Below are 17,081 nucleotides of genomic sequence, written 5' to 3'. Positions count from 1 at the left end.
TATGGAATGAAGCTCCAATGTCCAACTACCACACACTGCCCATCATCAATGACACCATACAAGCGATGAGGGTAAAATCTAGTTCGAATTGTGAAGCAAGAGCTTCACCTGCCACTCCTCCTAAGGGCTTCTTAATGTCCTTCTTATGTAGACACTTTATGGCAAAGTGTCCCAACTCGTGACAGTGAAAAAACTTGATTTTCGACATGTCCTTCTTCTTGTCACCTTGACAAGAATCTGATTTAGAATGGGATGGGATGACTTCCCCTTCCCTTTCTTTTCCTTACCCGCTAAGGCAAAATTCTCCTCATCATCATGCTTTGATGAGGATCCATCTTTGGTGCTCTACCGAATCTCTTCCTATACCAAGTCAAACCACAATCGCTCCCACTTTAGTAACTTTTCCCTCCCATTAACTAAGTCCTGGTAATTGTGCTACCTCTTGGGAAGTCTAGAAGTGCTAGGCTCACTAGATCGTCTTCAGCAATAGTAATCTCGACACTTCCAAGATCATCCCGACATTTAGTGAACTTGGTCAAGTACTTGGTCACTCCTATTTTGAAATAGGTTCGTCAATGGCTTCCACATTGCAAATGGATTTTCCTTATCGTGGAGATACGAGATAATGTGATCTTGAACTCCTTCTAGGATAATCCTTCTCGCTTTGGCCACACACTTTCTCCATTCAGCCAGATCTTTAACATTATATGTTGAAGGCTTCAGAATATCATGATCTATGAATTCCTTCAGCCCGATGTCTTTCAACAATGCCTCGAGCATGTCCTTCCAAGCTATGTAATTCGAACTTTCCTTTAGGGCATACTCAAGTCTCAAACCATAGAATGACATATTGCTAACTCTAAAGTATGAACTTGCAAATTCGAATCCACCTGCACAACAAACTCGAATTCTCCTCTTTTATAATATTTATAGCTCTGATACCGTGTAGATTTTTACTTGTAGATTCAACATCTTATGTGATATGATAAGACATAAGATAAGAATCTACTCTACTCATCAACAGAAACCAAAATTGATCGCTGAAAACACTAAGCAAAAAAGGAAGAATTCCAATCACTCATAACATAATATTTTTCTGGGGAAATCAACTGCTCCAAACCCCGACTATCTATATTGCATTAACCAGAAGATTTAAGAAAAAAATGCAATTCTTGTTCAACCCAAACAATTCTTGCACAAGTACAATCTATCTCTCTGCTTCACAAACCAGCTCAAGACAACACTTAGCCAAATCTGATGTTTGTCAAGCCTCTACTTCCTTGTGCAATTCCTAAGAGAATTAGCCCACATTTAATTGGGAAAATTCATCACCACAACTATGAAATCCATCCATATGCCTTCTACTGATTGCATGCACCATCTATACAACTCGAAAAATTATACAACTGATAGTACATTATCCCTAAACTCTAATCTCAACTGGGTCTTCCTCTGAACTTACATGCATGAGTTATCTATGAGTGAATCTTCAGTTAATTGGTGGAGCAGTGAAGTTGCACTGAAGCTAGTCCCTGCTACTATACCTCCTACTAATTCCTCCAACTATTTGAACTAGTTTAACTAACTATAACTCAATTAGACTGAGTTAATTAATTCCAACTCAAAAGAACTCAAATTGGGCCCCTAAAATTTAAGGATTGCTCTACATGACTCTAGATAGACTTCCAACTCAAATTTACTGAGCCAACTAAATCAAATTAACTTAGTTAACTATTACAAGTTCATATGAGAACATAATTTTGATTTAATTCCTAATTTAATTCAAGGACAAATTAAATTAGGATTCCTTATTGCTATTTTTAACAAATCCATATCACAATATAATTATAATGGCATGAAAAATGAACAATCTCTAACTTGTAGTGATCTAAATAATTCCTATAATTCAATCCTATTAATAAATAATAATAGAAGGCATAGGTGTTAAATGCACATTTATATTCATTTAATGTTGCTTATTTGTGTGACTCTCAATGAAGTGACTCTCTAAGCAAATGGTAGGGATGTTTTCATGTGATCCTTCCAATACTTACCAAAAGCTTTGACCCATGACTTAAGTCTTAGTCACTAATTTTAGGAAGTAGTGATGGTAATGGTAATGTCAAGGCCCTTAGTAAGTTTTCATTTGATCCTTTAGATCCATCTAAATAATAGTTTGGCTCATGTTCTAAATCCTCGTGATTAATTTTTGGAAGTGATTATGGTTACCAACAAGGCCACAAGGAATTCCACAACTTTTATTTAGAGGTTTTGTTTATTTTTGTCGCAACCTTCAAGGTCGCAAAACTATTTTGGGAAAATGATTATGGGCCTGGCTTTTTCATAAATTATGGTAACAAAATTTTCAGTGAATTTTTATGTTCATTAAAATAATTTTAACCTAGATGTGATGTTAATGACTTAAAGAAAATGAGGGATGACTACATCCTCCATCTGGAAAATAAACAAGATGGGCTATTAAGGCAATTTGAGGTGCAAGGTTGGAGTGGCTAGATTAGGGAGATGGTTGTAGGTACAAGGGAACTTGATGGAAAATATTATTATGGAAACAATTAGGCACATCAATGAGCAAGTTGGATTAGATAGCAGTGTAAACAAGCAACTAGTTGCATCTTAGGATAATGATGACGATGGACACCAGGTTTTGGAGTTAGATCTACTTTTAATCTGCACTTATCTTCCTCTTGGGTTGTTTTTTCCTTTTTGTCACAGGTTATCACTGATTTTTGCTTCATGTTCTTGTTGAATTCTATTAGTTCACCCAATTTTAGTTATCTATGTTTCTTTTCTATACCTAATTGGTTTCAATTCTTTCTTTGTTCTAGTCCTGGAGTTTCTGCTCTCTCTTTGAAAGTTACTCTCAACATTCTATTTATTTGTTGCTATATCTTATTACCATTTTGAAATTTTCACTAGCTAAAATGCAAAATAATAATTACACATTTTCATAAAACTACATGCCAATTTATTTAAAACATCATCTTTAATAATTCAGTTTACTATTAAAATAATAATTATCATTTTATATAAAACTAACCAACCCCTTAACATATTAAAACTCCATAGATTATAAAACAAAACCATCATTTTATTTTAACGTAATTAATAATTATTAAACAATAAAATATGATAAAATATTAAACTTTCCTCTATAAAAAATAATAATAATATAGAAAATATTAAAATCTCATGCAAAAAGAAAGATCCATTTCCATATCATACTCGTTTTATTTTAGAATTTAAAAATAAATTTCACATCCAGATATTAGCTATATATTTGACTTGATATCGATTTGAGATTGCATTTTATATTAAGGTTCAATTACAAAGTTTAGTAGTTGGATTTTTTTATAGCTCAAATTTATAAAGATAATTACATAGGCAATATTTTAATATATAATTATATGATAGGTATATTTATTTTAAAATGAGGTTTTCAGAATTGTAATTTCATATATTTATGATTATTAAATAGATAATAAAGAATTAACTTTTATGGAACATGGAATATTTTAGAATGTTTTTAGTTTTTTTATATATATAAAAGTTGAAATTACGAGTTTTTGGGTAACAAAGTTTATCTACAAATTAAAAATCTCTATAATAAAGTAGGGTGTAAATCCCCATAGTTCATACTTTTAAAATGTATATATATTTTTAACACATATATTAATTCTTTTTATGAATAATAATAATAATAATAATAATAATAATTATTATTATTATTATTATTATTATTATTATTTAAAATAAAATTATAATTTAATTAGTTTTTATGATTTTTATAATTTTAACAATATCAAGTATATCATAAAGTAAATATTTTTATGTTTATTATAAATTGATACATACAAGTATTTACCAGCCATTTAATCTATATAGCTATATTAATATAGTCAAATTTATAATTAAGTTTAAGCATATAATATAGTCAATTTTAAATAAATAAACTAATAAAAAATCTAAATTAATAACTAAATATTTCTCTCACAACCAAAAAAACATATAAAAATAGTTCAACTTAATTGCTTCTCTAATAAGATTATAATTAAAAATGTGTAAATAAAATTAAATGATGAGTATTTGAAAATAAAAATCAATTTTAAAGAAATAGTTAACTCTAATTATGAAAATCAAATAGTTAATTAAAATCAATTCACCTTGAATCCAATACTTTACTAGCTCCATTACTCTTAAATCAAAGCATGCTATTTTAATCATATTTTGTTCTGTTTCATTTTCTTGACCATGAAAAACACCAAATGTTCTCATTTTGAAAAGAGAGTTCATCTGGTCAAAATTTTGCGTTAGAGCTTAAAAGTAGTACAAAAATCTTCTGCTTATTAAAAGAATTATCATGTTTTCTATCATTGCAACAACTTGAAGAAAAAAAAAAAATCATTGTGAAATATATCAATCACACAGTCCGCATGTAACTTTCTAACGGGAAATTATAACAATTTTAAGTTTACATTTTAAAATGTTTGGATCTCAATAGGATAATGGAAAATATGGTCTCCGAAATTGACATGGAAGTATAAAAGCATTATTAATTCCATCCAAAAAGTTGTGAGTTTTCTACATTTATACTGTGATTTCAAGTTCCAAGCACTTCCATATACGTCTCTGAGGTTTTTGAGCTTTTTGGCCAATGATGTTAATAACTCTTTCACTACCTTAAAATTGCACGACAACCTTAATCTTCAATGAAGTTTTCATTTGTTGTTTTCCCAGATTGGATTGTTAGCAAACAGAAAATAATTTAGGCAGAGATACTATTAAATGTTTTTGTAGATATAACATAGGCCTTAAACTTTGAAAGACAATACAAGTCTCGGAAGTTGTCATAATACATGTGCTTCGCAGTGGAGGCTTTTGAGAAAGGTCCATATACATCAGAGTGGATCTTTTCAAGGATTGCATGTCCCTTGTTGTCCCGATCATTGAAGGTGGATTTTGTGTACTTCCCCAAGGTGCACCATTTACATGTATCTCTCTGCTCTAATGCTCCATTGGGGAGGCGTGTAGAAATCTATTGCATGATCTTCAAAGTGCCATGATGTAAATGACCAATTCTTCTATGCCATAATTCATTGACATCTCAACTTTGCACCTTCTATGATTTTGTGTTCAGTGATCCAAAGTCTTCCACATCTAATTTGTAGAGGTTCTTCACTTGAACCCCAATCTGCTTCACTTGTCTCGTGGTGATGTGTCTCAAGAAATCCTTCCTTTTGTTGAATATCACATCGTAGCCACTATCTTCCAACACCGTGATGGAAACTAAATTCTTCTTTAGAAACGGTACATAAATCACATCCTTGAGTCTGATAGGGGAGCCAGACTCCCTCTGAAAAGTAATTGTACTAATGTCGATTGCGCTATACCTTTCATCATCTCCCATCTCGATGTGCATCTCGAGATCTTTCTCCTCCAAGTCACTAAAAACTTCTTTGTTGCCCTTCATGTGGAATAAGGTATCGCTGTCAACATACCATACACTACCCATCACTGTGCTTGCCATGCATGCAATGAGGGTAAATCAAGTTCAAATTGTGAATCCAAGGCTTCACCCACTACTCCTCCTGGGGTTTTCTTGCTTGCTTTCTTGTGTGGACATTTCATGGCATAGTGTCCCAGTGCATGACAGTGAAAGCACTTGATTTTGGACAAGTCTTTCTTCTTTCCCCCTTGACCAGATTCTGCTTTGGATTTGAATTTCTTCTGTTTCCCTTTCTTTGCCTTTCCATCCAAGGCACAGTTCTCTTCATCCTCACCCTTGGATGAAGTCCCATCTCTGTTGCTCCACCTTACTTCTTCCTACACTAGATCAGACCATAACCACTCCCGACTTGGTAGTTTCTCTCTACCATTTACTGAATATTGATAACTACGTCGACTCTTGGGAAGGCTCAAGAGGGCTAGAACTACCAGATCTTCTTTAGGGACAGTAACACTGACCCCACTAAGTTCATCATGACACTATGTAAACTTGCTCAGGGACTTCAGAATTGTTTCATTCTTTTGCATCTTAATACTTCGAAGCTTGTCCTTAGGCGTCATATTCTTATTGCCACGATTGTTATCAAACAAATCTGTTAGTGTTTTACACGTCGTGAATGAAGTCTCTTTCCCATGGGGATTCAAGAAAATATGATCCTGAACTCCCTCCAATATGATCCTCCTCACTTTAGCCACATCCTTCTTCCACTGAGCAAGATCCTGGGAATCATATGTTGGGGGTTTTTCTACATTTGCCTTAATGTATTCTAGCAACCCATTATCATCCAATACTGCCTCCATGCAGATCTTTCATGCCACAAAAATTGTAGTTCCTTCCAAAGCATACTTAAGCCTGAGTCCATTGAAAGTTTTCTTTTTAGTCCCAGAGAAAACCTATAACATTGATCTTCAAATTAAAACTTCAAATTCGAACCTCTTGTAATGACAACTTCAAAATCTCTTCTCTACTATGAATCTAGCTCTAATACCATGTAGAAATTACTGTGTATATTATAAGCTTCTCATGAGATTTTCTAAATTACAAGACTAGAAGCTACTCTACTGTTCAATGAAACTAAATTTACGGTCAGAATAAAAAATTATTAACATGCATCAAGATTCAACACATATACACACAGATTTATCTAGGGGAAAGCAACTGCTCAAAACCCCTTACTATCTATATTGCATTAATCAAAGAATCTGGATGAATACAATATGCTCTACCCAAGCTTGAGCTCAACCTGCATCTGTATCTTCTATCTTCTACCTGAATAATTGACCTTCGCCAATACTTAGCCAAAATTTTGAGCCTCCAAGCTCATATTTCCTTGTGTTCTTCCTTTGGGAAATTGCCCCTATTATTTAGTAATTTCACACCAAGGAGTTGTGCAATTACCATAGGGAAATCCTCTTACTGCATGCACCACCTATACAACTTGGTTTTGTTTACAACTGATAGTACATTTCCCTTGAACTCCAATCTCAACTAGGTAACTCGAATTCTCTGCATGCAAAAATTATTTTTGGTTGATTGATTAGTTAACTGGATGATTTCTCAGTGTGAAAAAAAAGTTACACACCCTCAACTTGACCTCCATTAGTTCCATTGACAGTGACAACTAGTTAAACTAACAATACCTCAAATTAACTGAAATAGATTGCTACCAAGGCAAAGTCAAAACTAGATTTTCTGGTTTCATTTTTAACAGAGGTTACTGATAGTTGTTAGTCCCTTATTTGAGTTTCAAGGGGGGGAATTTAGATTATGCCAGATACGATATCAATGTTTTGTTTTTATTGACTATCTTTGATGAGTGTGGTGGTGATGGTGTTCAAACATCCTTGTGAGTATTATTGTTCCATGTTTGAGTTAAGTTTTCCATACTTGCAAGCCTCATTGTATATTTTTTGGTTGATGGTGTTGCTTCTGTTTGAAGCCTTTGTCCTAGTTCTTTACTAGCACCTATTTTCGCTGAAGCATTTATGAGGAACTTTTTGGTTTTTGCCTTTCTTGTGCCTCTACAACATAATATACTTCAAAGATCAACCAAGTTCACTAAGGTTTCTTAGCTCTCATCTTCATAATTTTTGGTATTTCCTAATTGGAGCAAGCCTTTATTCTTTCCATTTAGTGGATTGTTGTGGGATCTATAGTTTCATCTCCACACTTATTTGAGCAGTAACATATTTTTATCTTTTGGAGAGGAGTTTCTTTCCTACTAGTTTTTCTTCTTTTCTCCACTTATGAGAGTTTATACTTGGGTATCTTATCAGACTTCATTGTTGTTGGGTACGTGTTATATTCTTTGCTCCCGAGCTTTGTTATGTTGTGTCAGGTTCAATAGGGGGGTCACGGTGGCGGGGGTGGTTGCAGTATCTTGCCCTACCAAGGGGTTTAGAGAGGCGTGGTAGCCCCCATACACGGGGTTCGGGTCAGTGCCTCAAAAAATAATAAAATTGGGTTGAATCACTCATAATAGGGCAGACCCACCCATGGTTTTTCACATGCTTTTGTGCATCATTTTATGCATGATGGTTTTGGCCATGTATTTTGTAGATTCGATCAAGGGAACTATGATTATGTTCTTACCCATGGTAATTGGATTGAGGGTTTATGAAGGATTTTGCATATGTATAATGAATTGCAACATTGAAAGGAATATAATGAAAAATCAATCTGGTTTTCCCAGTTTTAGGTTTCAAGAGAAAAAAAATTGTGTATATTTTTTGTTTTCGCCATTGTATATTTTCTATTTTTTTTAAGAATTTGTTTGCAGTTAATTTTTGTACATAGTTAAAACCTTAAGTTTTTGAGACAAATTTTTTCTTTATTTTTACTCTTTGTATTTCGCATAAGGGGAGGTGCTAGAATTGGCCATTTCCAATGCTTCTCCTAATGTGCTAGCTATAATAATTTGTAAGCTCACATACGGATTTGTATTTACCCAATTGTTATAGTTATATTTAACCAACACACAGCTTCCTCCACTGTGAAAAATGGAGGATATCTATGTATTTTTACAACAAGGTGAGTAATACTATACTCTTTCACAATCCTACAAAAAGACCCCCCTCTTCTTTGAGAGTTATCTACATCCCCCCTAAAACATCCCCACTTACTCTAAGAATTATCTGCCCATTCTCTATCTCTACCACTGAGCCTCTTTAATGTGTGCTTCAGAGATTGAAAATATATGTTGCGCTCTTACTGAGAACTAGTAGAAGATTTTTTATTTCTAGAATAAGTTGGCATCCTTTGATGTGAATAGAACCTTACAAATGAAGAAGGATTGATGGATGATATGGTCAATCAATTTGATCTCAAACCAAATTTAGACCAACGACGCCACAATTTAATAATTCCTCAATTTCATGAGGTGGTGTCATTCGTTAAAGGCTGATTCAAGAGGCTAGGGTGGGTTTCATAGGTGCACAAGCTTTCAGAGTGTGAGTGAGAAAGCATAGTGAGACTATAATTTTTTTGCAGACCTGGTTTTATCCCTTTTTTAATGCAAATATACCATTATGTGGCGAGTTGATCGATGTTTTTGCAACTCTCATTAGAGAATGCCCCGTGGAGTATAAGAGACAATTTATTGCCCTAATCGATGCCCATTGATTAGAATGATGGTAATTGTGATTACAGAAGTTGTGACAGCTACACCCTAAACTGCCAATGACATGTTTTACATAGGTTGCGAAACACTCACAGTGTTTTCCAATATTACCAAAAGTTCTATTTTGAAATACTAGAAAATGATAATATACAACTTGATTTAATGATTCGATGCCAAACTATGATGTAATGCAAACACAATGTGTAAATTGGCTCCTTGCTAATAACAAAGGAGAAAATTCTCATTTTAATATTTGAATCTATAAGTTGTATGGGGTTTCTTCTTTAATATTTAGAAAATTTGTTTTTCATTTGTGAATGTATATGCACATGGTTGAAGCTTAATTAATTAGCTACTCAATTTCATTCAATGATACTCTCTTCTAGGAGAAGGGCCCACTCCTATCAGTCAGGATTATTATGGGTTTTAAAATTAGAATTAGATTGCTAATGTGTTAAGGAAGTCATGAGATTGTTTAAGACCCATCTTAACCAGGAATCCACTACAATCGAGAGCGATCAAATCTCATTATATGCAAACCTCTTTAAACCTCTTTTTAGAATGCAAAACTTGAAAATGATTTACACTCCAAGAGGCTTAATCCCTTTTAGTGCTTGATAAATTGGTTTTCTCTCTCTATTACTCTGTAATTTTTTATTGTTAAAGTTGTATTTTTGAATAAATTTTTATTATTAATGTTATAATGGAAATTGAATTAGATGTAGGATATGGATTTGACTTGGTGAGTTGTTGTAGATTGGTTGTAGATAAATTTATCTCTGATAAAAATTTGTAGCCTACATAGATAGTGCATAATAGCCTTAAAAAAATACTTACCTTGGATTGACAAATAAATTATGTAATGATTTGATTGTTTATTCAAAGAAATTAAGTAATGACAACAATGAGATCTTACTTTTCAAAACCTAAAGATAGTTTTAATATAAATAGAATTAAGCAAAGTATTTCGGTAGAAATCACATAAGAGAATTTTTTGGCCGACGCTTTTTGAACCAACAAGTGTGGTTCATCATTAGAAATGAACTACACTTGTTGGTTTGAAACGCGTGAGCTAAAAAATTCTCTTATGTGATTTCTACCGAAAGACTTTGCTTAATTCATTATGGATCACAGAAGCTTGAATACAAAAATAAATAAAATTCATAAATTGCTTATCCCTTATGATCATCACAAAAATGTATTAGCAATCTTTAACCTTAATATCATATATAAAACTAGAAATTATTTTTTGTTATAATATTACATCTAACCTTATAAACCTTACTACATGATTTTTTTTCCGGAGAAAATAATCAAAACTTTTTATTAACGGTATAAAAAGTTACATTTTTCGGATAAGCATCATCGAACCACCAAGAAGTGGTATCTAAACTGATAGGTCTGTTCCCTATTTTAGAACTGTGAACAGAGAGAAGAGGGACCCATAGTCAACCTCCAACTTACAAAACCAAAAGTAAAAACGTAAGCAGAGGATCTGAAACTGTCGCTAGTGAGCAAAATTAACTGTTCTGGTTCTCTGAATCCATACAAAAACTTCTTCATGATCCATTTTGAAAGGACTATGTGGCCTCCTTCATATAAACATATAAACAGCCACGAATATACTGTAAACTTTTTTATGAATGTACAGGATGCAAAAACTCTGTTTCAGCATTTTATGAATGTACAGGATGCAGGAAAAAACTCTGTTTCAGCATATTGTGTGAGAGATATAAAGAACGCGTCCCTCCTGAAGATGACACCAACCTTACTACATGATTTATTATGAAAGAAATGAAATTTATTATTAATGATTATTTTTTACTATTTTTTAAATTATTATTTGAACTTTATTTATTTTTCTTTTATTTTGTTGGAATTGTTCATCAATTTTTGTCCATCACATAAAAATGGTCAACCATCACATTTCTAAAATTTTAAAATCTATAGTCAAGTCTTAGTAGCACAACTAGTTGAGGATGAGTCTCCTTAGCAAGGCGAGTCACCTAGGATCAAACCTGGCTGCGAGTGGTTGTGCCCAGTGCTAAGGGGAGGAGACAGCTAAAAAATTAAGTCAACTTAGGGCTAGTGTGGCCGAGGCTAAGTGCAATCCTCGGGTAACTTTGAGGCATTAGATGCCACCTAGATTGGATACAATCCCCGAATAACTTTGACGCATTAAATACCCCTGAATAACCCCTCTTAAAACGACAAATCAAACCTAAAAAATCCTTATAAAATAATCTACCATCATATTTATCAAATTTCTAAAAGATTCTACGACCTATATAAAAATAACCAACAATACCTTTATTAGAACCCACAAGATATTCAACCCATAACATACGACATATATTTAGCAAATTTATTTCCTAGAAGATTCTAGAATCTATATAAAATGACCAACAATACCTTTACGACATCCCAGTGGAACCGCACCTTGTCCTCCCTATTTTTTCGGTCAAACTCATCAAATCGACGCGTCTCCAGCGCTCACCTACTATCATGATACGGAAAATCTTATTTCCACCACTATAGGATCATTAATGCGCTCTTACATGCGCGGGAGATAAACGTTTATAACTAGATAATAAAAATAAACACGGCGCGTAACCCCTGCGCGTGTTATAAAAGTCTATCTCCCGCGCATGTAAGAGCGCATTAATGATCCTATAGTGGTGAAAATAGGATTTTCCATCATGATACCCTTTGGCTACGAACATTCCATAGGCCAAGCCAACCCAACCCTATTCTCTTTTGGACAATATTGCAGCTTTCGTTTGCCCATTCTTAAACCTGTTACAATGTGAAGTCCCATTCAATCTTGATAATATGCTTATAACTCTTTCTAGGATGGATAATAATATTATTGGAGACATGTGATGAATAGGAAGCTCATAATCTGCAATTAAATCATGTCTCACACCAAAAGGAACCCTTCTATCCAGCATCAAACCACTCACAGAACGGTGAACTTAAATTGATGGCAGATTCTCTTAATATTTGAGAATCTAACGGACCCATGTCCGTTGGATGTATTTGGAAAATCTGCAATCGACTCGAGAGTGGCCTTGGCCCTCACAGGAGCTTACAGACAAACTAGGAGAATGAGAACCTCTTCGGAGAATCTGCAATCGACTCGAGAGTGGCCCTGGCCCTCACAGGAGCTTACAGAGAGTGGCCCTGGCCCTCACAGGAGCTTACAGACAAACTAGGAGAATGAGAACCTCTTCGGAGAATCTGCAATCGACTCGAGAGTGAGAGTGGCCCTCACAGGAGCTTACAGACAAACTAGGAGAATGAGAACCTCACATTCCTCAGGCTGAGAATATCCAGCAAAATTTGATTGATAATAGCACATAGATGATGAAGTCAGAAGCAGAGCATGTTGCAAACTTAAAATAGCAAAAGAGGATTTATGCACACATTCTGGCATTAAATATAGAGGTTAATAGGTTATGTGCTAATAAACATGCCTTCTCTATTCAGCTGCAAGAGTAATTAATTACTAAATCAGGTGGATTTGAATTTTGAGCACTACAAGCTGCCCATTGAGTCATCAGAACGCACCCTAGAGTTAATAATCATTACGAATGGGCAACGCTTTTTTGGTTTTCTTAAAGAGCGCACATCAAGGGACCGATGAAGGGCAGTTCCTTTCGGTAGCAACGTTTTCCTTCTTTCTCGGCACGCTGAATTGGGAATCGTCGAATACCGCTCCTTCACCTCCTTGTCTCAAAAACTCATCATTGCTCTCAACCCAAGTCTTGCAACATTAGATTCTTGCTTGCAGATTTTTTACTGAAATCTTTCAACAAATGCTAAGCTGTAGTGGTAGCTTTAGCTTTACCGGCCAACCATTTTTCATCAAAAGGGTCGCAATGCAAAGCAATTGTTAGCACACAATTAAGCCCGGCTGCCCAGAAGCTTCTTATGCAGTAATAGGACCCCAGCTCTCCACCGCAACCCTCATGGAAGACTCCCGCCCGCTCTGTGAGTTATCTACAGCCCTCATGGAAGACCCCCATCCGCTCTGTGAGTTATCTACAGATCTCCTGGAAGAACCCCGCCCGCTCTGCGAATTATCTGTCCATTCTCTCTTGCTGCCGGTGAGCCTCTTCAATGTTTGCTTCAGAGATTGCAAATATACCTTGCGCTCCTCCTGAGAACCGGCAGATGATTCTTGATTCCTCGGATAAGCCGGCATCCTGTGCTCCGAAGATGATCTGAGAAACGAAGAGGGATACATGGATGATATGGTAAATCGTTCTGATCTCAAACCACGCTCATACCAACGCCGTCCTGATCCACTGGTGTCTCGGCTGCACGAGGCGGCGCCGCTCATTGAAGCCTGCTTTGACAGACGAGGGCGGGTTTCAGAGGTGGACGGGCCCTCAGAGCGCGAGTAAGAGAGCGCAGTGACGCTACAATTCCTTTGTAGACCCGGTTTTAGCCCTTGTGGCGTGCAAATATACCATTCCGTGGCCAATTGATCCGACTCCTTGCGCAGCCTCACCAGAGAATGCCCCGTGGAGTACGAGCGACGGAATTTCTTGCCCTGATCCAGGCCCAGCCCGGAGAGCGATTCTTGGGAATCGGCGCTCTCTGGTGCCATCCCGTTCCTCGCTCCGTCTACCACAACCGTTACCTCCTCCGATGGCGTGATCTCGGGGGGCTCGACGAGTCCGTAGCCGGTGCCCGTGGAGCTCGCGTCGTCCGTGGGCACCAGATCGGTTCGGCAGACGGGGCACGTTGTGTGCGAGAAGAGCCACGTGTCGATGCAGTCCGGATGGAAAGCGTGGCTGCACTTGGGCAGCAAGCGGAGCGGCTCGTCGTCTTCGAATTCGCTGAGACAGACCGCACACTCGACGATTTCTTTGGTCTGCGTCTTGAGGCCCTTCACAAGATCGTAGCTGAACACCGGAAAGCTTTCAATGACGGCCCTGTCCAGACCACGGTTGCCCTCGTTCTGCCTCCGGGCCTGTGCATTGGCCCCTCTCGTCCCTCCTCTCAGGCTTTCGTCTCCTCGGCCGAATTTACAGAAGCAGATAAAGACAGAGCCCGCGAAGAAAAACAAGCCCACCAGCACGAAGAGGATAATAGCGGAGGATGGGCTGAAACTAACGTTAAAGCCGCCGTAGAGATTGTTGTTGTTATCGGGAGGGCTATTGCTGTTATCGGCCAATCTCAGGGTAGAAAATGGGGCAGCAAGACTGAGATTCTCAGAGTTTCCCACGACGATCAAATTAAAACTTCCGCCATTCGCAAGTGGGTCATTCGAACGGTTAACCAGCTTTAATCGTCTGCTCTTCATTCTTAACCTGATCAATTCACACGACTGATAAAATTGAAATTAGAACGACCTCCGTGCAGAGAGAAGGCTCATAGCATCTTGGTTTATATAAAATAAAAAGGCACAGCACATGTATTTAGACTTTGATTCTATGTTGCCGTGGCCTTCCAGAACTCTATGCATCTAGTAAGCCAAGCCATAATTCTCGATTGGCCGGCGGCATCACCTTAATTTTGAACAGATCAAAACTAACTCCTGCCAGCAATGTCATTCAAGAGCTACCCTTCATCTGTAGGCCCGGGATATTTATTATAGCGTGTGGGAAGTTAATAACGATGTCAATTTAATGGGTAAAGTTTTCTTTTGCTTAGATATTTTTTAAGCAAAAAAATTATATAAATTGTTTTAAAATGAATTGTATCATTAAAATCTTTATTTTCATTAATGGAATAGAATTATATATTTTAATTTAAGTTAGAAAAAGATTTTTTTAATAAAATTTTGAAGTTTTAGTGTTTTTGAGTGTAAGGTTATATTGTGATTAGAAAATTACTTTTAACTTTATAAACTAAAATTCAAATAAAATTATATTAAAAAATATAAATTTATTAAAAATAATCTTAATAATGTTAAGAAAATATAAGGAATATTGTCCACAAATATGCCTAATGGATTTCATTCTCTTATTTTTATAGATATATAACCTAAACCAGTGGTTGATGTCTAATTAGAAAGCGTATATGTTGGCTGTAACCAGTGATGCACTGGTCATCTTTAAAGAAATGAAGAGTGAGTATACTAGTGATCCATATTTTGGCAGCGCTATTGTAATTGTAAGTGAACAAGACCTTAAGGCCTTGCTAGTTTACATTAATTTGAGGAATTCTTGCTGTTATTTTAAAGCATTCTCAGCGTTTCATTCCCAATAAAGCATAGGATGTCTTTATTATATTAAATAAAAATATTTAAGAATTTTTTATTAAAAATATATGAATTTATTAAAAATGGTTTTAATAATAATAATAAATTTCATTTAAATATAAAATTTTAATTTTCAAAAAAATTGCTTTTTTAAATATAATTAAACAAACATTAATACTTAAATTGAAAAGCACTCTACGGTTCACTATCAATAAAAGAAAACAATAAGAGTGAAATATTGTAAAAGCTAGTAAAATGTGGTATTAGATCTAAAAAAATAATACATAATATTGATTTAATTAAATAAATTATAAAAGTAATAATAAATCAAAGCAATAAATCATTTTAATTCAATTAATTATATTGTAATTTTGTTTTTATTAATAAAATTTAAATTAAAAAAATTATGATATACATATCACATTAAAATAGATTTAATAATAATGATTCATATGTGTAAGTATAATATTTCAAAATTTATAATTAGTAAACATATGAAAATTTAAATGCATTGAGGGTTAGTTTAATTGGTTGAGTTTGTTGGACATTGGATAAACCAATTCTTCCCGTGTGTTTAGTGACATAGACTATTCTCATGGATCCTTATCTCTAGCGATGTGATCGTTAACTAACACCTGCAATTTTTGGTTTAGCGACAATCGTGATTCCCAATAAGTGGTATCAGAGCTTAGGTCACGAGTTCAATACACACCCATCTCGGAATGGGGGCAAGTTCAATACATATCCGACTCAGGATGGGGACATATTGTTGGACATTGGATAAACCAATGCTCCCCGTGTGTTTCGTGACATGGACTAACCGCCTCTAGTGGATCCTTATCTCTGGTGATGTGATCGTTGTGTGTTTCGTGACATGGACTAACCGCCTCTCGTGGATCCTTATCTCTGGTGATGTGATCGTTGATTAACACCTTTGGCTTTTGTTTAATGGCAATCATGATTTCGAAGAGAGTTTTTGTTTTTAAAGCACATTTTTATGGGAGGTCATGAGATAATCTTATTGATATCGCTCTAAGTGATAATTAAATCCAAACTGGTCACCATTGATATTCGATATTTTAGGGTTGCAATATATCTAGAGAATTGTAGAGGACTAACGAGTTGATCCAAAAATAATTTATAACCTACAACTTCAAGATTAAAGAAAATACTCCCTACACTATCCTCTTGATTGAAGCTTTCATTTCTCATATTAAAAGAATGACTATATTTAGGTATCTGATGTATAAGAATAATCTTTACAACATGGAATTCAAGAGGTTCCCCAAAATTGTTTCTAATTCTAGCCAAAACCTGCACCTCTAACTCAAGGAAGACTAGCATAAGGATACCAAGCCTTGGCTCAACGATTGGGGGATAAATGAGGAGATCATCTTGGAGAATAAGGATAATATTAAAAATACTATTACTTCCAAATTTAATGATAAGTTGTGGGATGACAAGGAGTTATAAGGGAAAAAGAAGCTAAGGTATTAAAAGGAGGTGACCAACCTCAATTTTGATAACCAAAACTATCTTTCTGTGTTGATCAGTGGTAAAAATAAAATGAACATTGCAAAGATAAGAACTAATTCTCATGGGCTTTGAAGTGAAATTATATATTGAGACTAAAGATTCTCTCACCTTTGTGATACTAAGAGTGTTGAAGTTGAAAAGCACTTTCTCTTGGATTACCTGACTCTTATTCATATTTGTTCTCATTT

The 17,081-nt window shown here is 35.2% G+C and overlaps 1 protein-coding gene across 1 annotated transcript; it reads right to left on the bottom strand.

The window, feature by feature from the left end:
- Nucleotides 1–12,373: 12,373 nt before the first annotated feature.
- On the bottom strand, nucleotides 12,374–14,688 carry LOC149234500 (uncharacterized). Its single transcript, XM_089461190.1, has one exon. It carries the CDS (start codon nucleotides 14,455–14,457, stop codon nucleotides 13,075–13,077), a length of 1,383 nt encoding a protein of 460 aa, XP_089317316.1. The 5' UTR covers nucleotides 14,458–14,688; the 3' UTR covers nucleotides 12,374–13,074.
- Nucleotides 14,689–17,081: the final 2,393 nt, after the last annotated feature.

Source organism: Pinus tabuliformis, chromosome 8 (assembly GCF_031772625.1).
Source record: "Pinus tabuliformis cultivar Carrire ecotype Pingquan chromosome 8, CPIR1, whole genome shotgun sequence".
Classification (NCBI taxonomy): domain Eukaryota; kingdom Viridiplantae; phylum Streptophyta; class Pinopsida; order Pinales; family Pinaceae; genus Pinus; species Pinus tabuliformis.
Note: the sequence above shows the minus strand (reverse complement) of the source record. Positions and strands in the feature narration are given on the sequence as shown.